This window comes from Cyrtonyx montezumae, unplaced genomic scaffold (assembly GCF_038088225.1).
Source record: "Cyrtonyx montezumae isolate F1298 unplaced genomic scaffold, pur_monq_1.0 scaffold_3, whole genome shotgun sequence".
Lineage (NCBI taxonomy): Eukaryota > Metazoa > Chordata > Aves > Galliformes > Odontophoridae > Cyrtonyx > Cyrtonyx montezumae.
The window spans coordinates 87,957,168-87,969,371 of record NW_027072034.1 but is presented as its reverse complement, the minus strand read 5'-3'; the positions used below and the strand labels follow the sequence as shown (position 1 = coordinate 87,969,371).

Below are 12,204 nucleotides of genomic sequence, written 5' to 3'. Positions count from 1 at the left end.
AGTCCCTCCAACTCCCAGAGCTCAGTGTTAAGTCCAGTATGCTAGTTGCTCTTCTTAGAATATCTATCTAACTATCCTTCTGGTAATGATTTTGCAAAAGCCTGTCCAGAAGAGATTTGCATGTTCTTGTTTTCAGGAAAAAAATAAACCCAAGGCAGTGGACTTAATTAACTTTTGTTTTCCGTATCTGATTTTGTTCCCAGGTTTTGAATTCAACCTGAAGTTGAAAATGAATGTCTTATTTATGTAAGAGCAGGTTAGCAACTGGATATATTTAGATCCAATTGAGAAGGAAGGGAGTATTTCGAAAAGTAGAAGGAAATACTAGGGCTTTTTTATTATGCTTTCTAGAAAACAACTGCAAATGTGTAATTACCCAGAATCACAATGACTTGCTACAAGGGAAAACGCTGACAAAATTGAAGTCATCTCTCAGGTAACAATACTGAAGAGTGGACACAACTACAGAATATATAAAGCCGGTTTACTAAACTAGTCAGCTCCAACAAAACTCCAACAAACAGAAGCAGAAGTATTTTGCTGATAGGAAATAGCTACAGATCAACTTTTTATTGGAGAATACTGTATATTTGAAATTCCAAAATGAAAAAGCCAAAGGGAGAGCCAAAAGAGTAATGCAGTGTTGTTGATGAAGGAAGTTACACAAACATAAAAAAATTCTATGGCTGCAGATCTATACAGTGAGAATAACTTAATCACATACAGCATTCCTGCTTTTAGGCCTGACATATAAAAATGAGACTATAAATCTGCTAAAATTACAAAGGACCAGTACCCATTGTTCAATCAGCAGAATAAAGAAAAAAAAAAGTAGTCACAATGATTTAGAAAAAATGTGGGGCACAGCAGAACTACTAATTCTGTTCATTAAACATGTTAAGTAAGGATGACATTGTTTTAATTCCATCAATTGCAACTGCAAACAGTTTCCTGGCTGGTAAGCATTTCAAAAGTGGTAAATTCTTCAATATTCAGGCAACGCTTGGAACTTGGAGAAAAATATTCTTTGCATGGTCACATGAAAAAAAAACACCAGTAAAACTAACATAAAATTTAATATGAAGAACCGTAAACTCATCTTAGAAAAGAGATGGAAGCTTAATCCACTGCAAAAGCCTCCAGAAATCAGGTTCCACCTCGTTAACAATAAAGAACTAAAACCACACATAAAGTAGAAAACGGATCTGGTGAAACTAAACTTTGTTATTAAATAATTCTAAAAACATCACGCCTATCCCCATAAATAAAAAGTCTACATTCTGATAGTTTGTTCATAAATCTAAACTTGGTCTGCTTTCTTGTATTTAGAATGGGAGATTCCATTTTGTTTTCAAAACTGGGGTGTTAAAGGTCTGTTCTGTGGTTCATTAGGTCATAATAATGAAATAGATAGGAACTGCAGAAGCAGCTCTCTGGGAGACATCACAGCTCAAAACTAAATTTTGCAGTAACCTAGGCCAGCCCATTCAGTGCTGACTGAGTACATCCTCATTGTGCTCCAACTGTTTTGACTGAAACAGCATCAGGTAATATGCTATACCAAATATAAATAAAGTATATGTTTCTTTGGTTTTGATCGCTTTTCAGTTTAACTTTCCACTTAATTCTTGAGGCTGGGGGAAAATATTAACTTGTAACATATTCCTTTGAAATAAAAACATTATTCTACAGATTTATCTAGACACTTCAGGACAGGAGTAGGAGGAACAACCTGGTTTTTAGCTTCAGAATGACCTTCAAAGGTCACTCTAAGGGTACAATAATCTGTTATTGTTTCATATGAAGAGCTGAATTACTTGCAGGTTGTTCCACGTTTTAACTAGTGACGTGGTTAATCATGTTTCTCCTGTTACTCAGCCTCTGAGTTTTGAACATCTTAAAATATTTTGTCAGCCACATCAGGGTGTTAATTAACAAACATGTGCACTGACCTGAGAGGTGAGCACCCTAGCTGTCTGCCCCACACTGTTCAACACAGAATTAGTTGTTCATAAACTATGTGCTGAATCTTTGCCTCCTTCAGAACATCATTTAGTCAGCAATTCTAGTGCATGTTGGGAACACTGTACCAGTAACTCTAACAGTTGTCACAAGCTCTACCTCCTTGACTATAAATCAAGGTTTCAGTGATGCTTTGTTAAATTAAATCTAACTTTGCTAGTTACTGTTTATTTCTCCATCCTCACTATTGATGGGAGACCCTGTTTCTTAAGCATCTCTATGTAAATCACACAAAGGTACCAAGGTTTTCTCTCCCATTTATCCAGATAATACTGAAGATACCAGAAAACACTGATTCTAACTTTGAAATCTGTGATTTATCTAGTACAAATGCCACAGGTACCACATTCCTCAGAATAAGATATCAGGCAGACGAGTCAAGAAACCAGCATGGTTAAACAAGGACCTGCAGGTCAGACTGAGAGAAAAAAAGGAAAAGTGTAAGCAATGGAAGCAGGGATTGGTGGATTGGGAAGAATATCGAGATGCTGACCAGACATGCAGTGATGGGATTGGGAAAGCTAAAGTACAGATGGAATAAAACTTGACAAGGGATGTGAAAAATAACAAGGGATTCTTTATATACACTGGGCAGAAGAGACAGACAAAGGAGTGTGTACCTCCTCTAATAAACAAAATGGGAGAGCTGACCTCCTCAGACAGGGAGAAGGCTGAGGTACTTAATGAGTTCTTTGCCCCAGTCGTTACTGCCAGTCAGAATTTCCATGCCTCTTCTGTTCCTGAAATTGTAAGTGGAGGTTGGGGGAGAAAAACCACTCCCAGTGTGAGAGCAGGGCAAGTTCAACAATACGTTATGAGGTTGAATGTGCACAACTCAACGGGGCCAAACAATATGCATCCCAGAGTCCTACGGGAGCTGGTTGATATGGCTTTCAAGATGCTCTCCATCATATTTGAGAAATAGTGGCTGTCAGGTAACTAGAAAAATCACAGAATCAAACTGGAATTGTTCAGTCTGGAGAGGATGAGTCTCAAGGGGAGACCTTATCACTCTCTACAACTACCTGAAAGGAGGCTGTGGTGAGGTGGGGGTCAGTGATAGGACTAGATGGAATGGCCTTAAGTTGTGCCAGCGGAGATTTAGGCTGGACGTTAGGAAAAAACCTCTTCTCTGAAAGAGTGGTCAGGTACTGGAATGGGCTGCCCAGGGAGGTGGTGGAGTCCGACCCTGGAGGTGTTGAAGACAAATATTTGGAAATACTGGTGATAGGTGGAAAGCTGGACTGGTTGATCTTAGAGGTCTTTTCCAATCTTGGTGCTTCTATCACAGAATCACAGAATCGTAGGGGTTGGAAGGGACCTCAACAGGTCATCAAGTCCAGCCCCCCTGCCAAAGCAGGATCCCTACACCAGGTCACACAGGTAGGCATTCAGGCAGGTCTTAAATATCTCCAGAGAAGGAGACTCCACAACCGTCCACAACACAGGGCAGTCTGTGCCAGTGCTCTGTCACCCTCACCGTAAAGAAGTTCTTGCACACATTTGTGCGGAACTTCCTACGCTGCAGTTTCTGTCCGTTTCCCCTTATCCTGTCTCCACACACTGCTGAAAAGAGTCTGGCCTCGTCACTTTGTCCCCCACACCTCAGATATTTATAAACCTGGATCAGGTCCCCTCTCAGTCTTCTTTTCTCAAGGCTAAAGAGACCCAGTTCACTTAGCCTCTCTTCATAGGGGAGATCCTCCAGGCCCTTCACCATCTTTGTGGCCCCATGCTGTACTCTTTCCAAGAGATCACTGTCCTTTTTATACTGGGGAGCCCAGAACTGGACACAGTACTCCAGATGAGGTCTCACCAGGGTGGAGTAGAGGGGAAGGATCACCTTCTTCAACCTGCTGGCCACGCTCTTTTTAATGCATCCCAGAATGCCACTAGCCTTTTTGGCCATGAGGGCACACTGCTGGCTCATGTTCAACCTGTCGTCCACCAGGACACCCAGGTCCCTCTCTACAGAGCTCCTCTCCAGCAGGTCATCCCCCAGCCTGTACTGGTGCATGCAATTATTCCTCCCTAGGTGCAAGACTCTACACTTGCTTTTGTTAAATTTCATCCGGTTTCTGACTGCCCAGCTCTCCAGCCTGTCCAGGTCTTGCTGGATGACAGCACAGCCTTCAGGCGTGTCAGCCAATCCTCCCAACTTTGTATCATCAGCAAACTTGCTGACGGTGGCCACTATCCCCTCATCAAGGTCACTGACAAAGATGTTGAACAAGACTGGACCCAGCACGGACCCTTAGGGGACACCGCTGGTTACAAGTCGCCAACCAGACTCTGCACCACCACCGATAACCCTCTGCGCTCTGCCAGTCAGCCAGTTCTCAACCCACTTCACTGTCCACTCATCTATCCCACACTTCCTTAGCGTTGTTACAAGGATGTCATGGGAGACAGTATCAAATGCCTTGCTGAAAATCATGGTAGACTACATCCCCACCGCCTTCGCCCCACCCACCCAGCCAGTGACAGCATCATAGAAGGCCACCAGGTTGGTCAAGCATGACCTCCCCTTGGTGAACCCATGCTGACTACTCCTGATAGCCTCCTTTTCTTCCAATTATCTGGAGTTGGATCCAGCACAAGCTGTTCCATCACCTTTCCAGGGACAGAGGTGAGGCTGACTGGCCTACAATTACCCAGATCTTCCTTCTTGCCCTTTTTATAGACTGGAGTGACATTGGCTATCCTCCAGTCTTCAGGTACATCCTCCATTCTCCAGGACCACTCAAAGATGATAGAGAGCAGTTCAGCAATCACCTCCACCAACTCCCTCAGCATTCGTGGATGGCCCCCCATCAGGTCCCATGGATTTATGAACATTAGCATTGCCTAGGCACCCACAGACCACCTCCTCCCTGACTAAAGGGAAGTCTCCCATTCCCCAGATCCTCTCACTAACCTCCAGGGTCTGGGATTCCTGAGGGAGAGCTTTTTCACTGAAGAAAGAAGTAAAGAAGACGTTCAGTATCTCCGCTTTCTCAGCATCCCCTGTTACCAGGACACCCCCCTCACTTAGTAGGGGGCATTTCTAAGAAAAGAAGAAAGTAATACCCAGACAAACACAGGCCAGTGAGCCTCACTTCTGTGCTGGGGAAGATCATGGAACAGATCTTCCTGCAAGGGATGTTAAGGCTCATGCAAGAAAAGATGATCCAAGACAGCCAGCATGGCTTCACCAAAGGCAGATCATGTCTCACCAACCTGGCACCTGTTATGATGAAGCAACTGCATTGGTGGACAAAGGAAGGGCAACTGATCTCATCTACCTGGACATGTGCAAAGCTTTTGACGTGGTCCCACACCACATCAATATTTCTAAATTGGAGAGAGACAGATTTGAGCGCTGGGCTAATGAGTGGATAAAGAATTCATTGGATGGCTGTAGCTAGAGGGTTGTTGTCAATGTCTCAATGTCCAGGTGGAGGCCAATGATGAGTGGTATCTCCTAGAGGCTCTTCTTGGGACCAGTACTCTTCAACATCTTTATTGGTGACCAAGGCAGTGAGATGGAGTGTACCCTCAGCAAGTTTACCGATGACACCAAGCTAAGTGGTGCAATTAACAAAAATGAGGGGATAAACATCAGCCGGAAGAATCTAGACAGGCTTGAAAAGTGTCCCTGTGTGAACATAATGAAGTTCAACAAAGCCAAGTACAAGATGTTTCTCTTGTGTTGGAGCGATCCTAGATATGTCTATAGACTGGGAGAAGAACTAATTGAGAGCAGCCCTGCTGAGAAAAACTTGTCGGTTCTGGTGGACGGAAAGCTGGACATGAGCCAGCAGTGTGCACTCCTGCAGCCTAGAAGGCCATCAGTATCCCAGGCTGCATCATAGAATGGATGGCGAGCAGGATGAAGGAGGTAACTGTCCCCCTATACTCTGCCCTCGTGAGGTTCCATCTGGAGGACTGCGGCCAGGCCTGGGGCCCCCAGTACACTGGTACAGGAGGGATGTAGAGCTGTTGGAGAAGATCCATACGAGGGATGAAGATGATCAGAGGGCTGGAGCATTTCTCCTACAAAGAGAGGTTGAGGGAACTGGGCTTGTTTAGACAGGAGGAGGCTCGAACGGGACTTCATCGCAGCCTTTCAGTACTTAAAGGAAGCTTATAAGCAGGATGGTAGGTAACATTAGTTACTAGTAGGTAACGGTGCTATGAGAATTATCTTGCAGGACCTTACTGGTACCAGAAGGTACTAAAAATCAGTAAGTTGATGGGTGCCCTGGATTTATTGATACCAATATCAATACAGTGGTTAGGAGAAATACAGATGTCTTATCAAACAAAACAGCTTTATATATCTCACACAGGTGTGAAGCAGAGGCTACTGAAAAAGACAAGTGTTTGTATTATGAGCACTGCTGCTGAGCAAATTTATTCAGCCAATATGCAGCCTATATTAGTACAACATATCTAAGAGGTAAAAAGATGATGAAAGAAAAAAGAATAAATGAAAAGCAACAAGAGTTTCACTGACTTGCAGGAGAAGTAGGAATGATATCTATTCCATACACTCTACACAGCAATAAACAGACTGCCAGCTGAAGAGCTGTAAGAACATGAACTCTGAAGAGGGTAGAGCATGAGGCCTGTATACAAGATGAAACTCATTATTTGGTGCAATTTTAAATGGATTAAAACTGGGATGTGCAAGTTTTTCATAATGGTTTGATGTGCACTAACCTGTTGATATGTTTACTGGTAAAAGCTACTAATTTTCAACTGATAGCAGGTTGTCTTTCAAAAGGTGAGAACTATATGAATTGCATGCTGAAGAGATTCTGGGAAATTAAACATAATGCAGGAAAGATTAGTATCACATAAGCCACTCCTTACTGGGGAACAGTAAAAAGGTTTGGCAGTGTGGAGCAAGTAGTTGGACTCAATGATTATTGCGGTTCCTTTCCAGCTCAAGATATTCTATTACTCTATCATTCTATAGTTCCCGTTTGTCAAGGGAAAGATGCATATTTGGTTCTGTGTAACACTATTTCCCTCTGTTTCAGTGAATTCTGTGCAAATTAGCCACTGGACAGCTAACAACCTTCCCTTAGAAACAAGACCTGCTTCATGTACAGCTTATCGTCTTCTGTGACCTGACTCATAAACAGTAAATACACAGTCAGGGACTATATTTATTCTCCCTGTCTGGTCATATCTTTCTACAAATCCCAGACAGGGCCCCACTGCCTTGGCATGGATCCTATAGACTAGTAAGCAAAGGAGACCTAGAATTCTGTCAGGAGTTCACTGAACTAACTATCCATGGTGGGAACAGGTGCACTGAAGGCAAGCAGGGACACCATCCTGTCTGTAGCAGTGGGAAAGGGCTTGGAGAAAATCCGGTGCATTTCTTCTCCCAAAGCCAAGCATAGACTTTTTGTCCTGCAAGTAGGTTATTTAACTTCTCCAGCTCACAAATGTAGTTAAACAGAGACTTTCCATAAATGTCAGATCAAAATCCAGCTAATTCTACTTAGTTTTGCTTTTGCTCTCTTGTTTTCCATACCTTTCACTCTGCTCTGACACATTAATCCTAAATCTGTAGTTCAAAGACTATGCACAGAATGATTAGTAAATGAAGAGATTCTTAAAACACAAATGTTTCACCAGTAATTTTAAAAGCCAACTGTTAAGAAAACTTAGAGCAGCAAGGAGAATGTCTTTATCTCTGCTTCATTAACGTAAGACACCACAAAGTAGATTGTCAAGGAAGATTTTACTTTGAAGATTTAGGCAAACATTTCTTCTGAAAGAAGCAGTCCTATCCTCACCTAAACTATTAACTTCTCATTCCCACTTCCACCATTACTTCTCCAAATTCCCGCATAACCTCAACAATGAAACAAATAATTAGGACAATCCAAATTTAAGTTCATTTTTCCTCCTTTTTGGCTGTGTAAATTTTTAGCTGGATCAGTTCCATAACAGTATTAGTGGCATCATAGGCCAGAAATTGATATCTACATCATAATATTGGCACTTAAGGAGCTTCAGGGTGATCAGATTTACTCAACATATATTGCACAATTACAAATACAATAATGTATATAACCATTAAAACCATTAATAATGAACAGCAGGTAAGGCTGTGTAGAGAAGTCCCCACCAATGCCTTCAGTGAGAACAACCTAATCCCCTAACTCAGGGAACAAGGTGGACAGCAAACTGCAGAATGACTTCTTAAGTGCTCCACATGAAACTTCAGGGCATGGCCTCCTATGATGGCGCCTACAAAGAGACAGATTCAATTGCAGAAGGAAAATAAATAAATAAATCACTGACCAGGCTAGATGAGGGTTGTCTCCCATAATATCCATGCTAACGCACAGAGAAACATTTTTAATCTTGGACTTCTAATGAAAGACTATGCACTCTCAACCTCAAAAGTACACAACAGTCACAGAAGTACCAGGCAGCTCCTTCCAATGCTCTGAGCTAGAGGTTCCACCTCAGATCTGCTTTCTGTGGACAAGATCAAGAACTTTTAAACTGTGAAATGGGTCAAAAATTCCAGATCATGTCTACCACCTAAGAAGCGAACTTATGCTTCAGCTGCAAGCCAGTGCAGGCAGCAAACTGTAGCTGCCTGCACATTATCTACAGACCAGTCAGGGGATTGGGAATTGAACTGTGGCACCAGACACACAAGCCTTCACCTGTTAGGAAAAGAATTTTAGAGAGAGCAGTGAGACATAACTCAAAAGACAAACTTAGTCATTCCATGAAATTATCATATCTATCCAGAATTTAGTTCAACAGCATGCACAGCTCTGGGAACCTATCTTACTGATACTCCTATGAATAAAAGCATTTTTTTTTTTTGCAGATTCTTATTTTTACAGGATCTTAGAACCTCATGTTAGCTAAAATCTTTATGCATTTTCCTAAACACAACTTGAAGTGACAAACTGCATCAATTTGGAACAGCTTGAAAAGAAAGAATGCATTCAGAGTGCAGAATGGTGGCTTGCACAGAAATAGTGCTGTCAGAAATTCTGTGGCGTGTCCTTTCTCTCCTTACCATACATCTTGCCTTCGTCTGACAAGATAATCTTCCGCCGTCCACATGGTGGGTAGATGGCTAGCGCTTCCTGGAAGCTCTGCTCAATGTCTGGACTCCAAACACCCTCAGCATCATTGTCAATTGGTTTGTCCAAGGCCTCACTGCCCCCTGAATCGTTGCTCCCCTCAGGGGAGGCAGGAGAGCTCCACTCGTTGGACGTAATGGTGCCAGAGAGAAGCTCCAAGGTGCCACGTGGAGAAGCAGACTCAGAACCTGTGATGACAAACATATCCCATCATGTCAGTTGGAAATTCTCCTTACTAGAAAAATGAGGTAACGCTAAAAAAACTAAAATATCTCCATGAGGAAGGATTTTACTTCAAGTTTAACTTTAATGGTAATCAGTCATGCTTGGTTTTTACTAGTGTTGGAGATGGAAACCTTTTCTACAAATCCTTCTATGAAGCCTGCTCCAGTATCTGTTTGGTTCATTAACTCTATCACTTCCCCGCTCTCCTCAGAAGCAATCTTCTTGCCTGTGCCATTATCTCCAAATTTTCTTCTCCTTCTGCAGTCATTAACTATGAAAGTGTTACACACATACAGTTATTCAGTCTGTATAAAAGACTGCACAAAACAAAGTAGTGATGAATAAATTAGATGCTGTCTCACTGGATTGAAGTTAGTGGTCAGTGCCATTTTTAACACTGACATTTCTCAAGGATGAACTGCACTTCTAGAAAGCAGTTCCTGAAGCAAGGCAGTTTAATGCAACATCTTCTAAATCTCAACAATTATTTTCAGGCAATAGTCAAAGGCACTGGGAGGATAAGGCACTGGGCTTCAGTTTAAGAGTACTAGTTACAGTGTTTCTATTGCTCACCTTCAGAACAAACTTTGGCAAATTCCTTCAGTTCTCCATGCTCCTTTGTCCTTTCATCCTTAACCACTCTTAAGCTATTAGACTTCCAAAAGGAGGGAGCAGAAACTATTATTTAATTGAACCTAAGCAGGCAGCTGCTAGCTCCACTACAATAAATTGTAATCTATTTATAAAACCTTACAATGGAGACTGAAGTCATTAAGCCGAGCTGCTAAAACTGTTATCCAGAAAGCAAATTCAGACAATACAGACACTTCCAGTCAATCATATGGAAGACAAGTGTATTCTAAGAAAATAAGTTCACTCCTCTGCCTTAATTGCAAAGTTGTTTATCTTTGTAATGGTTTCATTATCTGAGCCACAAAGACAAAAAATCACAAAAATTCTTCTATCAAGAGCAACAGAATAATCAAACTCACACTGAATAAAGAGTAAGGAGAGCACCAAGTCAGACTAGCCCAGGAATATCATAGCAACAACATGGAGGTCTGAGGAGAAATTTGAGCAAGATCTATGTCAAGAACAGTTAGGAAAAAACAAAAACAAAAACAAAAACAAACAACATGGTTATTCCTTGCTGTAGATGGTTTAAATAACATATATAATTATTATTATTATAAACCACAAATGAAGACCAATTTGTTCAACTTTAAAAATTCAAAAAGTCAGGGTTCAACTCTCCAGAAACCTTGCTGAGCATTTTACTAATTTCTAGACACTGTACACTTCCTACTTCATGGTGCAGCATTTCAACAAATGTTTCACACAGAAATTTAGAAAAGGCACCGTAAGATTTATCTCTCGTTAGAATTTTTAGAATACATGAGACACTGGTACAGCCTACTATTGTCCATCCGGCCATTTCAATCCTTACATTAGATAACTTGAATTCTCTGGAATTCTCTAGATTTTCAGAGCTTGAATAAACAAGAAAAGGAAGAAAAAACTGTGAAAGTGAAGGGATCAGAAAGGAGAGCTCACATTTGGCATTGACCTCTAGGACAGACATTTGAAGCATGCTGTGAATGGTACTAAAGCAGGCAATATGAATTTAAGATGCCCTGAAATGAATGGTAACAGTTGTTTCCATCACTAGTTATCAATCAGTTATATATCTCCCTTCACTGTTAGGTGTTCAGTTTAAAAATAAAAATTAAAAAAAATTGGTTAATTCAAGAGATTCTCATGCTGGGAAATGGTAAGAGGAAAATAAGCTTTCCAAAGACTGACTTGGCATAGAAACAAAAGCTCTCTGTTTCAGTTGTTCTTCTTCCGATGTTTCTCTAAGCATGCCTATTTACTGATGCCTGTTGAGACTGTTCATATTTAGAGCACATTAAAATTATAGAATAATAGAATAAATTAATGAGCGCATTGAAATAATAACAAAACATCTTGGGTTGTAAGATCACCTAGTTCCAAACCCCATGCTGGGGACATGGTTGCTATCCACAAGATTAGGTTAACAAGGGACCCGTCCAACCTGGCCAGGGACTAGGCATTACACAACTTCTCTCGACAACCTGTTCCAGTGCCCCACCATCTACCAAGTAAAAAAAAAAAATCCTTCTAATAGCTAACTGAAACCTCCTCTCTTTCAGCTGAAAACCATTCCCCTTCATACTATCACTATCAGACTACTTCGTCTAAGTTTGTCTCCCTTCTGTTCATAAGGCCTTTTTAAATACCAGAAGGCCACAATGTGGTCTCCTTGAAGCCCTCTCTTCTCCAGCTCCTTCAGGCTTTGTTTGTGGGATAGGTGTGCCAGCACTCTGATCGCCTTTGTGTCATCCTATGGACTCATTCCAGCATCTCCATATTTCCCTTGTGCTGGGGGCTGCAGCCTGGAGCAGACAGAGCCTCAAGAGGGCAGAGTAGAGGGGGACAATCGCCTTCCTCACCCTGTTTATCACCCCTTTTATGATGCAACTCAGGATACAGTTGGCCTTCTGGTCTGTAAGTGCACACTGCTAGTCCACATCAAGGTTTCAGAACTCCTAAGTCTTCCTCAGCAAGGCACCTCTCAATGAGTTCTTCTCCCAGTCTGTAGACATATTTGGGATTGCTCCAACCCAAGTGCAACAACTTCCAGACCTGTCTGGGTGTCATCCTTTCCTTCCGTTTTACCAACTGCACTACTCAGCTTACTGTCATCAGCAAATCTGCTGTGGGTGCACTCAATCCTACTGTCTTGGTCACTGATAAAGACATTGAAGAGCACCAGTTCTGAGACAGGCCCCTAAGTGACACCACTCATGATCAGCCTCCACTT

The 12,204-nt window shown here is 41.9% G+C and overlaps 1 protein-coding gene across 1 annotated transcript in view; it reads right to left on the bottom strand.

Moving 5' to 3' along the window:
• The window catches only part of TEAD4 (TEA domain transcription factor 4), a 49,327-nt gene extending 40,170 nt beyond the window's left edge, over positions 1–9,157 (bottom strand). Inside the window, exon 1 of the mRNA XM_065742361.1 lies at positions 9,068–9,157. Within this exon, the coding sequence (XP_065598433.1) occupies positions 9,068–9,074 (7 nt within the window). The 5' untranslated portion in view covers positions 9,075–9,157. The remainder of the gene's footprint in view (positions 1–9,067) is intronic.
• Positions 9,158–12,204: the final 3,047 nt, after the last annotated feature.